Source organism: Spermophilus citellus, assembly GCF_964194105.1.
Source record: "Spermophilus citellus genome assembly, chromosome: 1".
Lineage (NCBI taxonomy): Eukaryota > Metazoa > Chordata > Mammalia > Rodentia > Sciuridae > Spermophilus > Spermophilus citellus.
In genome coordinates this window covers 9,128,265-9,152,781 of record NC_138182.1, presented here as the reverse complement: position 1 = coordinate 9,152,781, position 24,517 = coordinate 9,128,265, and the positions used below count along the sequence as shown (strand labels likewise).

The window sequence follows — 24,517 nt, the reverse complement described above, 5'->3', positions numbered from 1 at the left end:
CCTCCTCCTCTTTTTCTTTCTTTTTTCTTTTTGTAAAATATCCAAAGAGCACATTCTTGTTCAGTGACCATTATTTAAGAGCAGATAAACCCCTAACACATATGAAGCCAGACTGTTGTGATTTATTAATGAAGTGTTTTATTCTTTTCTGGCTGTAGCTTTCTGGAAGCTCAACCCCCGACTTTTAATTTCCTTTTGCCTGTGTTTTTGATCCAAATATCTACTATATATATGTTCCAAATGAGCGTACTTCATAAAATCACCAAACTGCCATACAGAGAACCGGACCCACCAGCAAAATTTCATTTAAGTGAGGAAGAAGCTGTGACAAAGTACAGCTAAGCTTGAGATGGTGATATAGAAAGGGCAGTGCGTGAGACATCTCCATCTCCTCCCACCCAACCAGCATCAGTGGCCTCTGTCCTTTGCTCTACATGTGACACTTGGTCTCTTCCTCACCTAATCCAGCCTAGCCACACAACCCCACAGACCCAATTCTCCACACTAGCTTTTCAAAAAGGGCATGAGGATGACAGATAGGAAGTAGAAAATATTACTCTAGGACATCTCTGAGACCAGAATTGGGTTGGTAAACCTCAGGCACAGCTTTCCTTTGCAACTTCCAACACCATAAAAAGAGGAAGAAGCAGAAAGCTTAAATGCTTCTGTCTGGAGATAGGATACACCTGCTCTTAAAATTTCTTTATCAAAAAAAAAAAAAAGGATGTTTCCAAAATGAAACTCTGCAGGTTCCATGTTTTGGGGTGCAGCACCTCTCAAACCAATCTTGCACACAAATATAAACTGCAGACTACTGAAAAGCCCTCCCTGAAGGTATGGGCAGAAAGAAAGCATTCCTTAGAAATAAGAGAAACTGCATCCCATCTAGCACATATGGAGTTCTCCTCACATGGAATCTGTTTCCCTAAACTCCATGAAGAAATTGCTATTTCTCTCCAGTTTCTGCTCAAGGATCAGGAGAAGCTAGAGGCTCTGTGTGAATTATCTCCATCATTGCAGGCTTCGTTATAGACTTATGTCATTCAGTGTTTGTATGACTTTTTATATAATCATTTCTCTGTAACTTATGAAAATTATTTTTTGTTTCTAATTTTTACTGTAAGCAAAGGGGAGGGAGATTAACTGTAGAAAGTCCAACTGGTCCCCCGCAGTGGATTGAATCTCTTATGTGCTGCTCCATCCCTAGAACCCAGAGAAATCTGCACTCTCTGCCCAGCACCTGCCAGTTTCACGGTGTCTCCCACATTACCTGGGAAGGTTTGAGTCATTAAAGACTTCCTTTTATATGAATCTTTAGCTGCTTTGAGTGCCCTCGGGTGCTATTTAAACTTTTCTGTTTTCTTCCTCAAAAGAATCAGGTTGGTCATGAAATTTAGCCTTTCTGAGATGATTCAGAAGGTTGTGACACCTGGATTGGAACTGTTGTTTTTGGTCAGGTGAAGAACCTTAAAAATTAAAATTCTATATTATTTGTGGATTTAGATCCATGACCATTAACATCATATCTCTTTGTTGCCTGTATACTTTTTCAACAATCTTGCCCAAAGCACTATTTTTTAGATAGCTTTGTTGAGATATAATTCGAACACCATCCAATTCACCCATTAAAGGGTAAACGTCAATGGCTTTTAGTATATTTTAATATATTCACCGCCAATCATTTATTAAATATTTTCATTATTCGAAAAACCCCTTCACCCAACCCTCCAGCTGTACACAGCCACTAAGCTGCATTCTTTCCCTGTAGACCTGTTTGTGCTAAAACTATATAAAAGGAGTCATGCAGTATCTTTTTCTTTGTGGTTGTCTTTTTTCACTTGGTATAATGCTTTTAAATTTCATTCATGTTGCATCATGGATCAGTACTTCTTTTATTGCTTTTATTGCTGGATATACTACTGACCATAAGTCACTTGATGGGCATCTGGTTCATTTCCTCTTTTTGGCTATTGTGAGTAATGCTGCTATTAACATGTGGATGTGTTTTCACTTGGGTGTGTACCTAGGAATGAACTTGATACCACATGGTAACTCCATTTAAATGCCTGAAGATCTTTTTCCCAAATCGACTAGACCATCTACATTTCTGTCAGTGTGTGAGGGCTCCAGTTTCTTCACATCCTTGTCAGTGCTGGTTATCACCTGTCTTTTGGTTATAGGCAGCCGACTCTTAAGTTAGTACCTCCTTACACTTTTGATTTGTATTTCTGTGGTGGCTAGAGATGCTGCACATCTTTTCATGTGCTCCTTGTACATTCCTCTTTGGAGAAGTGACTATTCAGATACTCAGTCCATTTTTTTTAAACTAGGGGATTTGTATTTTTCTAATCTTTTATTTTAGGCTAATTTTAAAAATAATATGGATGGCTACTGATCATAACTCTAGGCATATGGCCATTGGAAAATCCAAATGGATTGAATGAAGGCATACGAATAATACCTAATAGAATATTTAGTGTCATGCGGGTTGTTGATCACTCTTTCTCCTCCCTCTTTCCTTAGGATCCCATTCCACAGCTCTCAAGATTTTACAGAATGCTGTAAGTAATTGTCAAAGTTGTTTTTCAAGAAACAGAAAGGGTTGCAACTTCTTCCTAGTAATAGAAACTTTCACAGTTGCATTCAATGCCTAACGTTGCGGAAACCGAAAGGTCCAATGATTCTGGAAATGGTGGACACAAATCTGAGAGGAAGTCTCCAGAAGAAAATCTACAAGGTGCTGTCAGATCTTTCTGCACAAGTGCCTCGGGAGCACCCTTGGGTCCCAGAGGAGATGGGCATTATCCATGGAGTTGTCCTGTGACTCATACTCGGGAGAAAATTTATGCCATCTGTTCAGACTATGCCTTTCTCAACCAGGCAACCTCAATCTATAAAACCCCCAATCCAGCCCGCTCTTCTTGCCTCCCTGATAGTACCTCGTTATCTTCTGGAAATAATTCATCAAGGTACATCGGAATCCCGACTAGTACATCAGAGATAATCTATAATGAAGACAATAGTTTGGAAAACTTATCCAACAGTCTGGGCAAGCTACCTCTCGCATGGGAAATCGATAAATCAGAATTTGACGAGGTGACTACAAATTTGAAACACAAATCAGGTAAGTAGGAATCCTGATGTTCATATGTGCAAACAATGAGAAAACCAACACTGTGTTTTGTTTACTCTTGTCATTAAACATGTTTTCCTTTTTAAAAATTTTTTATTTGTTTTTTTTTGGTACTTGGGAACTCAGGGACACTTGGCCACTGAGTCACATCCCCAGCCCTATTTTGTATTTTAGGTCTCAGTTGCTAAACACCTCGATTTTGCTGAGGCAAGCTTTGAACTCTCGATCTTCCTGACTCAGCCTCCCGAGTTGCTGGGATTATGAGTGTGTGCCTGTGCCTGGCATGTTTTCCTTTTATAACACTGACCAAGAAACATTGCTATCATCTTGTCTGTCATTGTGGTTAAAATAAAGTAACCTTGGACATAGGTCAGTTAGTTCATTCATGCGTTGCCAATGGAAATGCATTTTGCTTTGAATATCAAAAGCATATTTTGACAACAGGTATTACAGATAAGTACACAGCAGCTTAGACATGGTTAATGATGTAACTAGAATGATGCGATTATTATTTTGTACTTTCACACAGACATGAAGTCATAGTTCCTAAACTAGAAAACATTTGGTTTTCTTTTCATTATATAATAACCTTATATCTTTTGTTGTTAAAATGTTTTGAGTCCCCAGTGAGGTCTCCAGGTACCACTGAATAGGCTATGTACTATACAACTTAGGAGGATGCTGTTCACTTATACTGCAGTGCACATCTTTTCACAATCACAGCTGAGTGGTCCTGTGGTGGGTACTAATGCTTTTCAATTCTGAACTCATGGTAATATATGAATTTTGTGAGGTAGATACTGTTGTCCTTATTTTAATTTTTATTTTATTTTTTTGATTTTTTTATTGGTTGTTCACAACATTACAAAGCTCTTGACATATCATATTTCATACATTAGATTCAAGTGGGTTATGAACTCCCAATTTTACCCCAAATGTAGATTGCAGAATCACGTCGGTTACACATCCACAATTTTACATAATGCCATATTAGTAACTGTTGTATTCTGCTACCTTTCCTATCCCCTACTATCCCCCCTCCCCTTCCCTCCCATCTTCTCTCTCTACCCCATCTACTGTAATTCATTTCTCTCCTTGTTTATTTTCCCATTCCCCTCACAATCTCTTATATGTAATTTTGTATAGCAATGAGGGTCTCCCTCCATTTCCATGCAATTTCCCTTTTTTTCTCCCTTTCCCTCCCACCTCATGTCTCTGTTTAATGTTAATCTTTTCTTCCTGCTCTTCCTCCCTACTCTGTTCATAGTTGCTCTCATTATATCAAAGAAGACATTTGGTATTTGTTTTTTAGGGATTGGCTAGCTTCACTGAGCATAATCTGCTCTAGTGCCATCCATTTCCCTGCAAATTCCATGATTTTGTCATTTTTTAGTGCTGCATAATATTCCATGGTGTATAAATGCCACATTTTTTTTATCCATTCATCTATTGAAGGGCATCTGGGTTGGTTCCACAGTCTAGCTATTGTGAATTGTGCTGCTATGAACATCAATGTGGCAGTATCCCTGTAGCATGCTCTTTTAAGGTCTTCAGGGAATAGCCCGAGAAGGGCAATAGCTGGGTCAAATGGTAGTTCCATTCCCAGCTTTCCCAGGAATCTCCATACTGCTTTCCAAATTGGCCGCACCAATTTGCAGTCCCACCAGCAATGTACAAGTGTACCCTTTTCTCCACATCCTCGCCAGCACTTGTTGTTGTTTGACTTCATAGTGGCTGCCAATCTTACTGGAGTGAGATGGTATCTTAGGGTGGTTTTGATTTGCATTTCTCTGACTGCTAGAGATGGTGAGCATTTTTTCATGTACTTGTTGATTGATTGTATATCCTCCTCTGAGAAGTGTCTGTTCAGGTCCTTGGCCCATTTATTGATTGGGTTATTTGTTATCTTATTGTCTAATTTTTTGAGTTCTTTGTATACTCTGGATATTAGGGCTCTATCTGAAGTGTGAGGAGTAAAAATTTGTTCCCAGGATGTAGGCTCCCTATTTACCTCTCTTATTGTTTCTCTTGCTGAGAAAAAACTTTTTAGTTTAAGTAACTCCCATTTGTTGATTCTTGTTATTAACTCTTGTGCTATGGGTGTCCTGTTAAGGAATTTGGAGCCCGACCCCACAATATGTAGATCGGAGCCAATTTTTTCTTCTATCAGACGCAGAGTCTCTGATTTGATATCAAGCTCCTTGATCCATTTTGAGTTAACTTTTGTGCATGGCAAGAGAAAGGGATTCAGTTTCATTTTGTTGCATATGGATTTCCAGTTTTCCCAACACCATTTGTTGAAGATGCTATCCTTCCTCCATTGCATGCTTTTAGCCCCTTTATCAAATATAAGATAGTTGTAACTTTGTGGATTAGTCTCTGTGTCCTCTATTCTGTACCATTGGTCCACCCGCCTATTCTGGTACCAGTACCATGCTGTTTTTGTCACTATTGCTCTGTAATATAGTTTGAAATCTGGTATCGCTATACCGCCTGATTCACACTTCCTGCTTAGAATTGCTTTTGCTATTCTGGGTCTTTTATTTTTATGATTGCTTAATCTATTTCGACAAGAAATGCCATTGGGATTTTGATTGGCATTGCATTAAACCTATAGAGAACTTTTGGTAATATCGCCATGTTGATAATGTTAGTTCTGCCTATCCATGAACAGGGTATATTTTCCATCTTCTAAGATCTTCTTCTACTTCTCTCTTTAGGGTTCTGTAGTTTTCATTGTATAAAACTTTCACCTCTTTTGTTAGGTTGATTCCCAAGTATTTTATTTTTTGAGGATATTGTGAATGGAGTGTTTTTCCTCATTTCCCTTTCAGAAGTTTTGTCGCTGATATACAGAAATGCCTTTGATTTATGCGTGTTGATTTTATATCCTGCCACTTTGCTGAATTCATTTATTAGTTCTAGTAGTTTCTTTGTAGACCCTTTTGGGTATTCTAGGTATAGAATCATGTCATCTGCAAATAGTGATAATTTAAGTTCTTCTTTTCCAATTTTTATGCCTTTAATTTTTTTTGTCTGTCTAATTGCTCTGGCTAGTATTTCAAAGACTAAATTAAATAGAAGTGGTGAGAGAGGGCATCCCTGTCTTGTTCCAGATTTTAGAGGGAATGCCTTCAACTTTTCTCCATTCAGAATGATGCTAGCCTGAGGCTTAGCATAGATAGCTTTTACAATGTCAAGGTAAGTTCCTGTTATCCCTAGTTTTTCTAATGTTTTGAACATAAAGGGATGCTGTAATTTGTCAAATGCTTTCTCTGCGTCTATCGAGATGATCATATGGTTCTTATCTTTAAGTCTATTGATGTGGTGAATAACATTTATTGATTTCCGTATATTGAACCATCCTTGCATCCCAGGGATGAATCATGGTGCACAATTTTTTTGATGTGTTTTTGTATTCGATTCGCCAGAATTTTATTGAGGATTTTTGCATCTAGGTTTATTAGAGATATTGGTCTGTAGTTTTCTTTCTTTGAGGTGTCTTTGTCTGGTTTCGGAATCAGGGTGATGTTGGCCTCATAGAATGAATTTGGAAGAGCTCCCTCTTTTTCTGTTTCCTGAAATAACTTGAAAAGTATTGGTATTAATTCTTCTTTAAAGGTTTTGTAAAACTCCGCTGTATACCCATCCAGTCCTGGGCTTTTCTTGGTTGGTAGTCTTTTGATTGCTTCTTCAATTTCATCCATTGATATTGGTCTGTTCAAATTGTGTGTATCCTCCTGACTCAGTCTGGGCAAATCATATGACTTAAGAAATTTATCAATGTCTTCACTATATTCTATTTTATTGGAATATAGGTTTTCAAAATAATTTCTAATTGTCTTCTGTATTTCTGTAGCATCTGTTGTGATATTGCGTTTTTCATCCCGTATGTTAGTAATTTGAGTTTTCTCTCTTCTTCTCTTCATTAGCATGGCTAAGGGTCTGTCGATCTTATTTATTGTTTCAAAGAACCAACTTTTAGTTTTGTTAATTTTTTCAATAGTTTCTTTTGTTTCAATTTCATTGATTTCCGCTCTGCTTTTAATTATTTCTTGCCTTCTGCTACATTTGCTGTTGTTTTGCTCTTCCTTTTCTAGGGCTTGGAGATGAAGTGTGAGCTCATTTATTTGTTGGTTTTTTCTTTTTTTGAGGAATGACCTCCAGGCGATGAATTTTCCTCTTAAAACTGCTTTCATTGTGTCCCATAGATTCTGATATGTTGTGTCTATATTTTCATTTATCTCTAAGAATTTTTTTATTTCCTCCTTTATGTCTTCTGTAACCCATTGATCATTCAGTAATATATTGTTCATTTTCCATGTGATATAGGATTCTTCCTTCCTTCTTTTATTATTGATTTCCAGTTTCATTCCATTATGATCAGATAAAATGCATGGTATTATCTCCACCCCTTTATATTTACTGAGGGTTGCCCTATGGCATAATATATGGTCTGTTTTTGAGAAGGATCCATGTGCTGCTGAGAAAAAAGTATATCCATTTGATGATGGTTGATATATTCTATATATGTCAGTTAAGTCTAGGTTATTGATTGTGGTATTGAGTTCTATAGTTTCTTTATTCAACTTTTGTTTGGAGGATCTGTCCAATGGTGAGAGAGGTGTGTTGAAGTCACCCATAATTATTGTGTTGTGGTCTATTTGATTCTTGAACTTGAGGATAATTTGTTTTATGAATGTCGCAGCACCATTATTTGGTGCATAAGTATTGATAATTGTTATGTCTTGTTGGTGAATGGTTCCTTTTAACAGTATATAATGTCCTTCCTTATCCCTTTTGATTAACTTAGTCTTGAAGTCGATTTTATTCGATATGAGGATGGCCACCCCTGCTTGCTTACGAGGACTGTGTGCGTGGTATATTTTTTCCCATCCTTTCACCTTCAGCCTGTGTATGTCTTTTCCAATCAGATGTGTCTCCTGGAGGCAGCATATTGTTGGATTTGTTTTTTTAATCCATGTTACCAGCCTATGTCGCTTTATTGGAGAGTTTAAGCCATTAACATTCAGAGTTACTATTGATATATGGTTTGTACTTCCAGCCATGTTTGATTATTTATCCTTTTTTAAAAAAATTTAGTTTGTTTCTCCATGATTATCTTTCCCCTCGCCCTCTGTCTTTACCGAGGCACTTCCCACTGATGGTTTTGGTTATTGTTTTTCATTTCTTCCTCGTGTAGTGTTTTGCTCAAAATGCTTTGCAATGCTGGTTTTCTGGCTGCAAATTCTTTTAACTTTTGTTTATCATGAAAGATTTTTATTTCGTTGTCATACCTGAAGCTTAATTTTGCTGGATACAGAATTCTTGGTTGTCATTCATTGTCTTTCAGTGTTTGGAATACATTGTTCCATGAACTTCTTGCTTTCAGCGTCTGTGATGAAAAATCCGTTGTTAACCTTATTGGTTTACCCATGAATGTAATGTGTCTCCTTTCTCTTGTAGCTTTTAATATTTTCTCTTTGTTCTGTATATTGGATATCTTCATAACAATGTGTCTTGGCGTTGGTCTACTGTGATTTTGTGTGCTCGGTGTCCTGTATGCATCTTCAATTTGTGTATCTGTTTCCTTTTTTATTTCTGGAAAGTTTTCTGTAATTATTTCATTCAGCAGGTTTCTCATTCCCTTGGTTTGAATCTCTGTACCTTCTTCTATCCCGATGACTCGTAAGTTTGGTTTTTTTATGTTATCCCATAACTCTTGGATGTTTTTCTCGTGATTTTTTACCAGCTTTTCTGAGTTGGCTAGACTGTTTTCAGGATGATATATTTTGTCTTCATTATCTGACATTCTGGCTTCTACTTGCTCCACTCTGTTAGTGATACTCTCAATTGAGTTTTTAATTTGGTTTATCGTTTCCTTCATTTCTAGAATTATTGTTTGATTATTTTTTATAATCTCTATCTCCTGATAAAGATGCGTAACTTCTTCTTTTATCTGTTTATGTAATTCATTCTCAATGTGTTCTTTCACTGCTTGAATTTGCTGTCTTGTATCCTCTTTAAGGTTCCATTCCATCTGTCTAAGGTGTTCCTTGAGTTCTTTATATGACCATTTTTCTGATGACTCTAGGTCCTCCTGAATATTTAGGCTGTCCTGCATTGTTTGTACTCCTTTTCTTCCTTGCTTTTTCAAGCTGCTCATGTTACTTCTTGTTCTGTTTGACTGCTAAGTTACTGTTTACTCCTATAAATTTATTTGATGCTGTAGCCACAGGTTTCAATGAAGTTATCTCCTCCGCCGCAGTCTGATGACATCAGTTCTCTGCCATAGTGGTATCTCTTGCAAATGGTGACAGTTCGTTTCCCTTTGCCGGGTGACCAATGCAACGGGTGGGTCCTTACTGTCTCTCCCAAGCCCCGTTTCAAACCTGTGGCCACTACCTATGAAGGCTCGGTTGGCATTTACCTCCGTAGGATCAGAAGGGCCGACCAGTTGTTTCAGCTGGATGGATTAGTGCTGAGTCACAGCTGTTTGTCTGCAGGAAGCAGGCGAACGGTAGCTTGAATTCAGCCGATCCGGGCTCAGTGTGTGTTCTGAGAGGCCCAGACTGTTCGCCCCAGATCCTCATCAGCTCAGCATTGCCTAGTGATCCTGAGCAAACAGAATTTAGACTGTTTACGACTCCCTATGCCCGCACAGCTGAAGAGGTCAGAGACTTGATCTCTCCATGCCCGCCGCCATGTTCTGATTAAGGACCTCTTTAAGGTCCTTATTTAACCTATTAAGGATCTCCTATTAGGCCCCACCTGTTGTCCTTATTTTATAGATGAAGAATTAGGCTTAGCAGGAACAAGTCCGTTGCTAAAAGTTGCACATTATCAGGAGGTAGAACTAGGATTTGTATTTGGCTTCCAGGCTCTTCTGAATTCCTGTTAGTTTGTGAAGCTATTAGGCTGGCCATCCTATCTAATACCACCGTCTCCTCATCTCTGTTAAGTGCACGGTCTTCAGTGACAACTGCTCTTTACTCTTGATGGTGGACATTTTTCTTTTTGCCTGTTAAGTCTAACTAGGAATTCACCAGTTTTCATCTTTTTGAACAGCCAGTTTTTAGTTCATTTATTTTCTCGGTTATATATTTTATTTCATCAATTTCTGATGTGTTGTCTCCTTTCTTCTCCTTTCTTTGCTCTTCATTTTCTGACTTAAGATGGAAGCTTAGATCATGGATGGGAGACTTTCTGCCCTATGCATGTAATGCTTGGGGTTGTTCTCAAGTGCTGCTTTAGCTGCAGTCCACAAACTTTGATACCCTTTATTATTATTATTTAATTTAAAGTATTTTCTAATTTACTTTGCAGTTCTTTTTTAAGACATGCATTACTTAGACATGTGCTGTTTCACTTCCAGATATTTGTTTTTTTTTTTTTTCCTAAATAGTGATTTCTAATGTAATACCATGGTGGACAGAAGACAATATGGTTTTGTGACTTTATTAATCAGGGTTCTCTAAAGGAACAGAATCAACAGGAAGGATAATTATAAAAGGGGATTTATTAGATTGGCTTATGTGACCAGAAGCTGGATAGTCCACAATGGCTGTCTGCAGGATGAAGAGCTGGAAGAACCAGTAGCTGTGCAGTCCAAGAGGCTGAAGCCCCAGAACAGGAGGGTTCAACAGTGCTACCCTAGTATGAGACTGAAGGTTTCTGGAGAATCAGTGGCAGAGTCTGCTTTGGAAGCAGAGTCTGATACCTTCAGGTGATTGCAGTAGCAATTAAGAACCTCTTAAAGAAGAATTTGCTGTGCTACTGTTTCCTTGTTCTTCCAACTTTTATTCCATCCAAGCCATCATCCTATTGGATGGTGCTGCCTTCACTTAAGTAGGGTCTCCATTTCAGTTGGCTATCCCACATGCCAATGACTCTTAGACAGACCCTCATTGACATGCCAGTCTTAATCCTGGACATCTCTTAATCCAATCAAGTTGACAATTCAAATTAACCATTACAATGCCAACATATGACCTATCTTGGTGAATATACCATGTGCTCTTGAGAAAAAATGCACTCAGCAATTATTGGGTGTATCTATCAATATTAATTAGGTCAGTATTTGGATGTGTTTGCATCTTTTGTCTCTAATTCTTGTTTTATTCTGTCCATTGCTGAAAGGGGGTTGCTGATAATCCCTAACAATGGTTGGGTCATCTTTTCACCATTCAATTTCTTTTAAAAATAATAGTTTTTAAAGCAGCAGTAAATAGCAAATGACATTAAATTTACCGTCTTAGCCATTTTTTATGTGTACAATTCCGTGGCACTAAGTATGTTTATTATTGTCAGTGATTCCCTCTCTCCATCCCAGGTCTCTTTTCATCTTGCCAACCTCAAACTCAGTACCCACTAAAAATGTCTCCTTCTTCCCTCTTTCCTCAACACCTGGCAACCACCATTCCACTCTGTCTCTGAATCTGATGACTCTGGGAACAGCGTGTAAGTGGAGTGGTACTTTGTCTTTGGGGACTCTTATTTTTGACCACCCTGCTCTCTTCTGCTTAATATTTACTTGGAATACCTTTTCCATTCTTCCCCTGTCAGCCAGTTTGTGTCTCTAATGAAGTGAATGGAGAACCTACAGTTAGATCTGCTTCCTTAAATCCATTCTTCCACTCTCTTTTTTTTTAAGAGAGAGAGAGAGAGAGAGAGAGAGAGAGAGAGAGAGAGAGAGAGAATTAATTAAATTTTAGTTTTTGGTGGACACAACATCTTTATTTTATTTTTATGTGGTACTGAGAATCTAACCTAGCACCCCCAGGTGAGCACAGTACCACTTGAGCCACATCCCCAGCCCAACCACTCTCTGTCTTTTGATCAGAGCAGTTGGTTCATTTGCATATAAGGTAAATAATGATAAGGAAGGACTTCACTTCTTTGAGCTATTTGTTTTCTACCTGCCTTACAGCTTTGTTTCCCCCATTTTCTGCATTACTGTCTTGCTTTTTGTTATTTTTTGTAGTAAAATGTTTTAAATCTTTTTTACTTCCTTTTATTTATATATGTGTATTCTATAGGCACTTTCTTGGTGGTGTCTATGGGTATTACATGGAACATCCTAATATTGTAACAATCCAGTATGAACTTTTACCATCTTAAATTCAGTAACATTAAAAAATTCCATTCCTATATGCTTTACCCTCATACTCTTGGGGTTATTGATGGTACAGCATTGCGTCTTTATATGTAGTGTTTTCTAGAACATAAACTAATATTTTGATGCATTAACCTCTTAAATAATGTAGAAAAAAATGTGAAGTTACAAATCAAATTAATAATACTAGCTTTTTTAATATTTATTTTTTAGTTGTAACTGGACACAATATCTTTATTTAATTTATTCATTTTTATGTGGTGCTGAGAATGGAACCCAGGGCTTGCACATGCTAGGCAAGTGCTCTACCGCTGAGCCACAGTCCCAGCCCCATAAGACTAACCTTGAAACGAATAATAGTTTTTTAAAAATGTATTAGTCTCTTAAGTCATGTGGAGCATAGGAAGTGGAGTTGCAAACCAAGGATAAACTACTAATTTAATAGATGTTCACGTAAGTACATTCACTGAGATCTTTATTTCTTCCCATTGCTTTGAGTTTCTGTCTAGTGTCCTTTCATTTCAACCTACAGGACTCCCTGTAGCATTCCTTGCAGGGCAGATCTACTGGTAATGAACTCCCCCAGTTTTTGTTAGAGAATGTCTTAATTGTTCCTTCACTTTTGAAGGACGGTATTGCTAGTCTTAGGAGTCTTGGTTGATATCCTTCCTTCTTTTAGCACTTTGAATACATCAGTCTGCTGCCTTTTGGCCTTCAAAATTTCTGATGAGAAATCTGTTGGTATTCTTCTTGGGGATGCCTTGTAGGTGATAAGTTGCTTCCCTCCTGCTGTTTTCAAGATTCTTTGTCTATCTTTCAACAGTTTGCTTATAGTGTGTTTTGGAGTGGGGTCTTTTGGGGTTCATTTCTCTTGGAGTCGCTGAGATTCTGGAATGTTTATATTCATATCTTTCATCAAGTTTGGGAAATTTTCAGCCGTTATTTACTTTGGATAATCTCTTTTCCCCTTTCTTTCTCTCCTCTCCTTTGGAACCACCATAATGTATAGGTTGGTGTCCTCAGCTTTGTTCACTTTTCTTCAATCTTTCTTTTTCTGTTCCTCTGACTCAATATTTTCAGTTGTTCTGTATGTTTAAGTCTACTAATTGTTTCTTCTGCCTGCTCAAATCTGCTATTGAATCCCTCTAGTGAATTCTTCATTCGTTATTGTTATTATTCAGCTGAAGAATTTCTTTTTGGCTTCTTTTTGGGTTTACTGTCTCTTTATTGTTATTTCCATTTGTTAATATATATGTAATGTCTCTCTTTAGTTCTTCAAGCGTCTTTAAGACAGTGGTTTTAAAGTCTTTGTGTAGCCAGATTGCCTTCTGGCCTTTCGCAGAGATGGTGTGTGTGTGTGTGTGTGTGTGTGTGTGTGTATGTGTGTGTGTGTGTGTGATATACATATATATGCATATACATATGTATATATATATATATTTTTCCTTTGAATGGGCCATATTTCCCTGTTTCTTTGTGTGTCTTGTGATTTCGATATTTCTGTTGGAAACTGGACTTACAAATGTAATCTAATAATCTGGAAATCAGATTATTCTCTCTGCTAGGGCTTGTTGACTTGTTTTTGTTTTTGATTGCTGTAGGCTGTATCCGTGCTGCTTATCAGACTGAGGTCTAAACTTAAGGGCTTCTGAGATCTTTTTTAAAACCCTCGTCTTTCCCTGGGTATGCATAGTGACTTTCTAAATTACCCTATGTAGGTTGTTGCTTTTGAATATCCTAGAACTTAAAGGTTTGGTTGCCAAAAAGGATAAAAAAGAAAAGTGAAGAAGAATTTTAAAAAGGAAAAAAAATGATACAAAAAGGCATTGGGACTTTTCATCCTCTGGAGGGGGACAGCTGTAGTGGGAGTGGGGTAAAGGAGTAGCTGCCCCGCTCCACGCATCTGTGCTTCTAAGACCAGAAGCAGCAATCAGCAATTAAAACACATATCCCCAAATTTTGTAGGACACAGTCCCTGTGGCACCCAGCCTGGCTTCTCAAGCTGCCTGGAAGATGCTCAGGACCACTTGCATTCTTGCTTGTCCCTGAGCTGGGGCTGGGTAGAGAGTACCTTGCTGTGAGCTGAAATTGACTAGAACCATCAACAATTTACTCTGCAAGCCTTTCCCTGGAAGTTACCATCCTTTTTATTGATCCAGAGTATCCAGATAATCACAACAGATTTGTGAGTGTAATTGTCCACACGGGGAGATAGATTCCTGCTGCTCTCCACTGTCCTGTTCATTCTGTGATTTGAAGTTTATATTAGATGCATACACATAACTTTATGAGTTTTATCCCTTCTTCGTGAACTGGCCCCTTTTATCATTATGAAATGTCTCATCATCCCTGGCAGTATTTGTTGTTCTGAAAGCCAGTGTGTTTGATATCGATATAAATGTTGCAGCTTTCTTTTGATTAGTGTTTACGTAGATGTCTTTTCCATTCTTTTATTTTAGTTTTAGAATTTATACTTCTTTTTAGCTTTTCTTTCTTACCTGGAAAGGTTTGCCATCTTTTCATTTATTACCAGAACATTTCATAGATCTCAATGTGTAATTCTAATACCTGCTGAGTTTTTGTTATGGCAAGCAATAAATTTGGTTGAACCAAAACTGTAAATTCTATCTTTTGGGGACAGCTTCATTCTCAGTTCAGTCCTTTTAGCCTCAGCTGTTTTGTGGGGGGCTTGCTCTATGCATGCACGATTCAGGGGTCAGCCCAAGATCTGGCCCCAGTTTATACACACAATCTGGGCCTCCCTTTCTTTGCGGCTCCTCTTTTTTTCTGCCCCTTCCCACTTTCCATTGATGGTAATTGCTCAGAACTCTCTTAGGCTCCTTCAAGTAAAAATGATGATGCGTTTTCTTTTTTATATGCTAGCTTTATATCTTTTTCTAAAAGCCAGTGTAGAGTGTGTGTGTGTGTACATTGGTGATGGGGCTACATGGTGTGTTGTGGGTAGGATGAGCAAGGGAAGAATGGGTACGGGAATGACAAGGGACAGTGGGCAAAGGTGACTGAATTGATATGATGGGGAGACAGAACTGTTTAGAGGTTGCTCTTTTCTGTTCCCATCCCAACTTCCACTTTGATGTGGATTCCTTTTGTCTACAGGACCCATGGGCTCAGTGGGTTCTTGTGCTCTCTACCAGAAGAATCAGGCCATGCACATGTGTAAAAGGAATGAGGCTCTTCAGTGGAGGCTTCTTCTTGACCCAGAAAGGAGACAGTGCTGATGAGAGAGTGAGGATGGCTAAAGCAGAATATAAGAGTTGTAGAATTTAAAAAAAAAATTTATTTTTTAGTTGTAGTTGGACACAATACCTTTATCTTATTTATTTTTATATGGTGCTGAGGATCGAACCCAGGGCCTTGCACTTGCTAGGCAAGCACTCTACTGTTGAGCCACAATCCCAGCCCGAGTTGTAGAATTTTTATGGCGTCTGCAGTGTAGGCAGGGTCCCAGTCCCTTGATGCTATCACCTCTACAGGGTTTTAGCTGGGCCTGTCTCTTCTTCAACCTGCCCTTTTCATGCAGCACATGTCTCATTACCATCTTCCGTCTCACATTGGGGTGTGCCATGCCAAAGAAGTAAAGGTGGCTGTGGGTAACCTCAGTGACTGTTCTGTGCATGCATTTGCCCCTCACCCCCTGATGTTGCTCCTTGTCATCTGGGAAAGTCCCTAATATTTTTTTTCAGGACAGGGAAGACTATTGTCTGGTCTCAGTGGGTTTGATTTTAGTGACCTTGTCTGGCTGTGGCTTCTTGGTATTACTGTTGACAACATGATGTCAGAAGGCTGAGCTGTCTTCCCAACCTCCCTTCTCCTGGTGAGTTATCTTAATTTTATGGCCTCAAAGATTGGTCCAATTTTTAACTCCTAATTTTCAGGTGCATCTGTTAACTGCATAAGGCTGAAAGCCTGCTTGGCTATCTCATTCCCCCCCCCCCCCAATAAATTACTCCCTTAATTTTAAGAGGATTCTGGTTTTTTATTGGGGGCAGGTGTAGTTTCCCTGACTCAGGATTAAACCAGAAGTGCACAGAAGACAGGTTCTTGCAGCCCTTGGGGGAAAGTGGGAGAACAGACCCTTCCATGGCCTGCTGTGGTCACAGATTTCCATGTTTTGTTAGCTGTGAAACTAAGTGGCTAGGAAAACTGTCAAGGGAATTAAGTCATTATTAGACAGTGAAGATATTTCAGGAAATGGTAGAAAGCCATTTTTCTGTCTTCTGACTCTTTACTGTCCATTTGATCATTGAGGGAAAGTTGGCACAATGAGTTTTAGCTCATGTTTGCAGGTGGTTGCTCAGCTCTGTGAAAAATATGATGTTCTCTGTGAAGACTAAGAATAATTTAAACAAAGGGGGGATTTGCTTCTTGATTGTACAGTCTTCCTTATTCTAACACTTTACAGATATTACATATGTTACAATAGTTTCTGAGTTCCATCTTGTTTTGGGTGTCACAGGGTTGCATTGTAGGAACTTTGAGAAAAGTTGTGTGTGTGTGTGTGTGTGTGTGTGTGTGTGTGTGAATAGTTTCTTTTTTTTTCAGTACTGGGGATTGGACTCAGGGGTGTTTTATCACTGAACAACACCCTAAAAGACCTAGACCTTTTTATTTTTTATTTTGAGATAGAGTCTCACTAAGTTGCCCACGTTGGCCTTGAACTTGTGATCCTCCTGAATTGCTGGAATTATAGGTGTGTGCCACCACACCTGGCTGTGGTAGGCATTTTGAATGAATAATGCAATTCCCTGGCCATGTTTGTTTTCTAGGAATGTATCTATATAATCTGTTTTATAACCTTCAGTTAAGGGTTTTTTTTTTGTGTGTGTGTGTGTGTGTGTATGTGTGTGTATGTGTGTGTGTGGTGCTGGGGATTGAACCCAGTGCCTTGTGCATGCAAGGCAAGCACCCTACCTACTGAGCTATATTCCCAACCTTAACTAACCTTCAGTTAAATTTTATGAATGTATTTAAAGTATCTGAGTGTAGTTGCCTGAAATATTAATAGCATTTTAACAAAATGAGTTTGGACATTGCTAATATTTTAATTTATATAATTTTGTGACCGAAAAATCGATTAGCATGGTTCAGAGATTAAAAAGAATAAAAATTAAACAGGTAAATTTTCACATTTGCCTCCCTTTTGTCCAGCTGATAATTCTCCCTTCCCCTGTAGGAAACCACTGTTGGTTGTCTGTCTCTGGGGAGGTATATGTGCATGCGTGCATGTGTTTGTGTGTATACATGCATACGTATGTGCATACATGCACAGGGAAAGGAGACATTTTTACCATTTTGGTTCCTGGTGCTAATGTTAAATTCTAATAATGCGCATGTGCCTCATTTGCCATTCATTTGTGTCTCTGAAGGCCTCGAGGGATTTTTAAGCATCCATAATCACATTACTGCATACAGCACTTTTGCTTTTTAACAAATTTGCATTAATGTGGTTTTACTGTTTTATGGAAGGAATTTATTTTCTGGAAATGGTCTAGTTCAATAGTTTACTGTTGATAACTTGATTTTCTAGATGTAGCTAAAGATTTTGTAATTGATTCTTCACCAGCTAAGTGACTAGCTCTGGATTTGCAATGTAAGAACTTGATCAGAGACAGCAACCCTGGTTGATCAAATAATTTTTTTTCTGTCTTGCTTTCTCTTCATGAGAACAATTCTTGAAAATACATGTATTACTTCATTGTGTTTGCAAATGTCATGTTTAGAGCTAATGGTAGTTGCTTTTTTTTTTTTTTTTTATGGTGCTGGGGATTGAACCGAGGGCCTTGTGCATGCAAGGCAAGCACTCTACCAACTGAACTATATCCCCAGCTCACTTTTAAATTTTGACATGTAATTTTTATCATGGCAGCTTACTTCATTCCAAGCAGTTTGTTTATTTTATTCTTTGTATTCTAGGCAATGCAAAGAAACAAGTTTCCAAGAAAAAAACTTCTGAGAAAAAAGGAAGACATCAGAGGGAATGTCCTCAGCATTCTCCTCTTGAGGACATTAAACAGCGGAAAGTATTAGACCTCAGACGATGGTACTGCTGTCATTACAATTTTTACTTTTCAATTTTTAAAATACATATTTTGGCAATAACTTTGGTATTATAAGTTAATAAAGCATATGTGATAAATATTTCTAGTTCTCAGATTATATCCAGGATTTATAAATATTCAAAGTGTACTACAAATTTTTGGAGTAGATTAATTATGAGCCATGCCCATATTTCCCAGACTCTCCTGGTTATTAGAATAATCTATGTGAAAGAAGAGGTACTGGGTCCTGAATTAGAATAAGATATATTACATGCTTTTATAATTATGTCAAAATGGATTCTACTGTCATGTATAACTAAAAAAGAATCATCTGTGTAATTCCACATTATGGTTATCTAAATGGTCATATTTTGATATAGTTATATGCCTAGTTTTTCTTTGCTGAAGAATTTTAAAGTAAATGACTGAAATCAATCATATTTTACATAACATGCCTAAGTATCACCTCTAAAAAATGGCTTTTATGTAACCAGGTACTACTCTCAGATCTAATAAAATTAGCAATATTTCTTTAACATATAAATCCTCGGCTGAATTCAGTTCCAAGATTTGTCTGAAAATGTCTTCACACCTAGCCCATAGATTTTTTTTCCTAAGGTAGAGATAAACCATTGAAGATTTCTTAATGAAAGCACATTTTACAGAGATAATCTGGGAGTAGTTAATATGTAGTATGTATTGGAGAAGAAACACAAAAATAAAAAATTAATTCAGACTTCTTTGAAGAATGGCTTTGTACATTTTTGCTTCCAGCCTTTTAGACTTAAGATTTGTTTTAATAACAAGTATGTGTAATTAAATGTTAATGTTATAACATGTGAGGCCACAAAGACAGACTAGGAAGGACAGATGGGAGAAATGCCTTGAGGGGAATAATTCTAGGTCTATTTCCCACTAAGAGTATTGCAAGATTAGGGTTGGAATAGGAAAGCCTATAAAAGATAGTAAAGTGTTGTTAAAAATTTTAACCTGGTGGAGAATAAGACCAGTTAATAAGTTTGGGTTGATGAAGAAGTGTGAAAAATTTTAAGAGAAACTTTCCTTGCCCTCTGTCTTTTAAAAAAAAATATTAAAATTTTTATGCTTTAGGCCATACTTGTTATTACAAGAAAGAATTTGTAGGAATATAATACTTCCAAATATTTGTAAAGATAAATTCTGTGACATATAAAACACCGTATATTATTGGATTTGTAAAATAATCCCAAAGGTTGAGGCAGGATTGTTCACAAAAGAAAAAAGAAAAAGTCAATAAATGAATAAGTTGCTAGTGCTTCATCGGGGTGGACCACAAATTTTTGTTCACAAAAATTTCTTACATTCAAATTTATTCTCATATTGATTACTTTGAATAAGGACAACAGCAAATGGTGGATATGCTTTCTGGTGGCCTTCTAATTTTCACTAAAAAAATCAATGGTATTCCAATGAATTAGAGGTCACTTTGAACCTCGGGAGGGTCAAATGTCTGAGGAGGAAAACTAGCTTGATGAGATGCCTTAGGATGCCCAAGATTTGTGAAGTGTTTAAGATGGAAGTGGGGGGGGGGCGGATTTCAATATGACAGAGTAAGTATAGGCTTTAAAAAAAACTCTATTTCTTTCTGGAAACCCATGAATAATAGCAGCAGCAGCAAAATGAAAACCAGGAGGAAAGCTCCATCTTCTTTAGAACAAAGAAATAGCAACATCCCTGAACCATAGCATCTAAAATGTACTTACCATGTCCTGTGCATACTGGATCAACAAGAGAGGACTCAGAGCAGCACAGGCTACTGCAGACCTCAAGCAATGCAGGTCTCCTTAAATGTGATGGTCCTCCTAAACCATCCAGTGAGCCTTTGGTCAAGGGATGAAAGCAATAATGTCGGGGAGAATCTGCAGAGGTTTTTTTTTTTTTTTGTGGATATTCAGTTTAACATGGCAGAAATGCAGAGGAAGACACTGACAACCACCACTTTATCATCTTACTGCCTAACTTCCAGTTGTAGATCCTAGTTAATTGTGGAGAAGATAGTGATTTCAAGAGTGGAACACAGACCACCTGTATTTTTAGATGTAGGAATACCATTACCCTCTTGATTATTAGAAACTGGAGAAAGACTCAAATTAACACCAAGCCTTCTCTCAAACTCTTCCAACAATTTAAAGAGGAAAGAATACTTATAAATTCATTTTATGAGGCCAATTACCCTGATACCAAGATCAATCAAAGATACTATAAGAAAAGAAATATACAGATGAATATTCTTGAAGAATATTGATTCAAAAATCCTTACCAAAAAACTAGAAATCCAGATTCAACAGCACATTAAAAAAATCATACTCCATGACCAGGTGAGACTTACTCTTTGAACACAAGGAAGGTTCAACGTATAAAAATCAATCAGTGTATAAGTTGGCTGTTCTTGGAGAGACTGTCTGACTAGCATAACCCTCCTTTACAGTAAGCAATAAATTCATCTATGCATTTTTATTTAAAAAATCAATCAATCTAATACCCCATATTAATAGAAGTACAAAGCTCTTATGACTCACTGACACAGAAAAGGCATTTAATAACATTCAAATTATTTTCATTATAAAAACACTTAACATACTAGAAGGAAACTACCTCGACATAATGATGGCTATATTCGAAAAGCCTACAGGTAATGTACTCAAGATAAAAAACAAAAAAAAATTTTCTTCTGAGATTAGGAAGAAGGCAAGGATGCCCAATATTACTACTTACATTCAAAATAGTACTGGAAGTCCTAGCCAGAAAAATTAAGCAAGAAAAGGAAAAGTATAACAGAACAGAAAAAGTAAAATTATCAAGCAGATGACATGATTTTATAAGTAGACAACTCAACATTCCATAAAATATTACTGTTATAACTAGTAAACAAGTTCATCAAAGTTATATACTACAAAGTCAACACATAAAAATCAGTTATATTTCTATATACTAGTGAACAGCGCATATAGGAAATTAAGAAAATAATCCCTTTTACAATAGTATCAAAAGTAATTACATAATTAAGCCTAGACTCAACCAAGGATGTAAAAGACTTCTTCACTGAAAGTTACAAAACATTACTGAAATAAACTAAAGACACAAGTAAATGGAAAGCAATCTCATGTTCATGGATTGGAAGACTCAATTATCATTAAAATGGCTGTAATTCCCAAAGGGATCTACAGGTTTAGTGCCATTCCTATGAAAATATCAAAGGCAATTTTTTTAGAAATGGAAAAAGAAATCCTAAAATTTGTGTGGAACTTCAACCTCTTCCCCCATGCATCTGTTTCTTCATACCTATCTGTTTTTTTTCCTTCTTAGAAGTCACCAGCCATTGAATTAAGGGTGTACCCTTCTTCAATATGTCCTCACATCATTAACTTGAATATATCTGCAAAGACCCTATTTCCAAATAAGGTCACATTCATAGATATCAGGAGTTAGGCTTATCTTTTTAGGGGACACTGTTAAACCCATAAAACTTAGCATATTATATCAAATGACTGTGATTAGTTTTTGTGTCTCAGGGTCTTAAGTTTCACAATTCGATCTCTATATTTGAGGGTCATTGCTGATTTGTGTACATATCTGCATTATAAATTCATATACAAATATATACATACAAATACACATATGTATAAAGTTTTTCTTTTTTCCAGGTAAGAGTAAAACTGTAATTACAATGATAAGGCTTGTTTTTCTTTTTTACTTTGGCCACTCATTAGTACCTTCATTAGTTAGGAAAACATCATTTGAAAGCTAACCTTATTTCTTCTTTAAAACTGAATCCTGTAGTCTGTTTCTTTTCCTTATGTCCATGTGAGTCTTTGTCATTTCCCTTGAAACTTGACTGCTTGGAAAATTGTCTGGGTTACACAACTGAATTGTGCCATGTAAGGGTTTTGTGTTTCATTTTTAAAATCCTCTGTGACAGTTCTGCTCAATGGATTCTTGTCCAGGACACAGTGGGTGATAAATGGATGTCTTTTAGTTTGAGTTGAAGAATCTCCCTGTAAACTTGAAATGTGGGGGACAATGCTTTGCCCTGTTTCTCCAGTATTTCAGAGGTTGCAAATAATTGCAGTTGCTGCTCCGCTAGGCATTCAAGCTGAAATTGAGTAGCTGATATCTAAATTCATATATCGTCTATTTTTCCATTAGTTTGGATAGTATTCATTTTAATAGTCATATTAGCTATCCTTATTAAAATAGATGACTTATTATCATTATGCATTTATAATGTTTAATAAGTACAAAAATATTTTAAATGAATAAAGGTTTTATATTGCTTTCAGTGATCAAAACTTTCTTTATATTAACACTTTAAGTCATCATTAGATGAATATTTCTGTTATTTTTTTTCATATTTATTTAAATGAAGAAAGCGATCTTTTATTTTTTCAGGTACTGCATAAGCCGACCACAATATAAGACTTCATGTGGCATCTCCTCATTAATTTCTTGTTGGAATTTCTTATATAGCACAATGGGAGCTGGAAGGTAAGTATGCCACTTTATTGGTTTCTCCAATTCCAAATTTGAAAGTGGTTTGGTGTTGGTTCTCTAATAGAAGGTGGGATAGGTTTTTCATAAATTAAGAAAAAACTGCTGAATCATATTATTAATCTTTTAACTTAAAACATATGCATGTCTTCAATAAAATGAAAACAAAGAATAGTGCTAAACTATGTGCAAGCCAGACATATGTATTAACATTGAGACAGATTTTTGTGTGTGATTGGGACTGTAAAATGAAAGGCGGTGTTTCTCTTATAGTCTTCCACCTATTACCCAAGAAGAGGCTTTACATATTTTGGGCTTTCAACCCCCATTTGAAGATATCAGGTTTGGCCCTTTCACCGGAAACACAACACTCATGAGGTACAAAGCACTACTTCCAAGCAATCCGTTGTTTCTAGTTCTGCAATGTACTGATACTGTAGGTGTGTGTTAAACCATGTACTTTGATGCTAGTCTCTGACCGGTCATAGATATGTTGAGCTTGGGTTTGGCTTGAATTTCTCTAGAATTCAAACAATGGCCTTCCTTGTTAAAGAATTGGTGCTATAAGCAAATTTTCTTGTTATTTTCAGATGGTTTAGACAAATTAATGACCACTTCCATGTAAAAGGATGCTCCTATGTTCTATATAAGCCTCACGGGAAGAACAAAACAGCTGGAGAAACGGGTAGGTGAACATATACAAGATTTATGCACATATGTGTGTGTACACACACACACACCTGCTTAAGCGTCCAATTCAAAGATTGGCTATTTGATTCATGGGACATTATGTAAATCCTCAACACAACTTTCATATCTGTTTATCCAAATGGAAAATCATGATAGTAATCTGTAGGGGACTCTTCAATATTCAGTTGAATATTTACCTTTTCTGATATTTGCATGTAGAACTTTTAGAACTTTAAGATCTACCATAAACATGACTGTGACACACTGTTTGTATTATCTGGGTCCAGGCTATGTGCATGTGTGTGCTAGTGAAATACCTTTGGGAATAAGCATAGAATTGCAGTTCCTTTTCTTATAAGGGAATGAAAAGATTTAAGAATATCTGATGTCAGACCTGCATGATAACAACAGGACAACAGACTGTGAAAGTGACAAAGCTCTATTATAAAACTGTCTTGGTTACAACAGAGAAAAAAGTGGACTTGATTTTAAAGATTAGTTAGCCACTAATTAAGTTATTTGTATTATTGAACAATGTCCATTTGAAAACTATACATTAATCTTTTGACTTTACAAATCTGATAAATGTAATTTCATGTTAAAGAAAAATGACTCTGACAGTTGTGAAATGGAAGGAAGACAACTCTCGATTGTCGCAGTAGGCTGTTACACTAGGGAAGAGAGATTGGACTCAATCCAAAGACAACAAAGACAGCTGGGAACTCACAGTCAAGGAGCAGAGTCAAGGGTCAGTTACTAAGAGGAGACTTCAAGGTTAGGAGGATTCTTATCAAAACAGCATATCAGTCTCCCTGCTTAATGTAGAACAAGGGCTTAGACATCAAGGATGGGGTGATAAGGAGCTTGATCAACTACCAAGAGTGGAAGATTCTATTTAAGCTGCCTTAACAAGATTCTTGCAAAAACTGGACACAAACCCCAAGGTTGAGACTGGTTGAGAAGAGGGCTCAAGGATTGGTCTAGGAGAGAGCT

The 24,517-nt window shown here is 37.1% G+C and overlaps 1 protein-coding gene across 6 annotated transcripts in view; it reads left to right on the top strand.

The window, feature by feature from the left end:
• The window catches only part of BIVM (basic, immunoglobulin-like variable motif containing), a 40,408-nt gene that overhangs the window by 3,100 nt on the left and 12,791 nt on the right, over nucleotides 1-24,517 (top strand). For all 6 annotated transcript variants that reach the window (XM_081290258.1, XM_081290255.1, XM_081290256.1 and 3 more), the window contains 5 exons: nucleotides 2,524-3,124; nucleotides 18,183-18,309; nucleotides 22,736-22,831; nucleotides 23,108-23,212; nucleotides 23,425-23,519. In XM_081290258.1, the coding sequence (XP_081146384.1) occupies nucleotides 2,647-3,124; nucleotides 18,183-18,309; nucleotides 22,736-22,831; nucleotides 23,108-23,212; nucleotides 23,425-23,519 (901 nt within the window). In that variant the 5' untranslated portion in view covers nucleotides 2,524-2,646. The remainder of the gene's footprint in view (nucleotides 1-2,523; nucleotides 3,125-18,182; nucleotides 18,310-22,735; nucleotides 22,832-23,107; nucleotides 23,213-23,424; nucleotides 23,520-24,517) is intronic.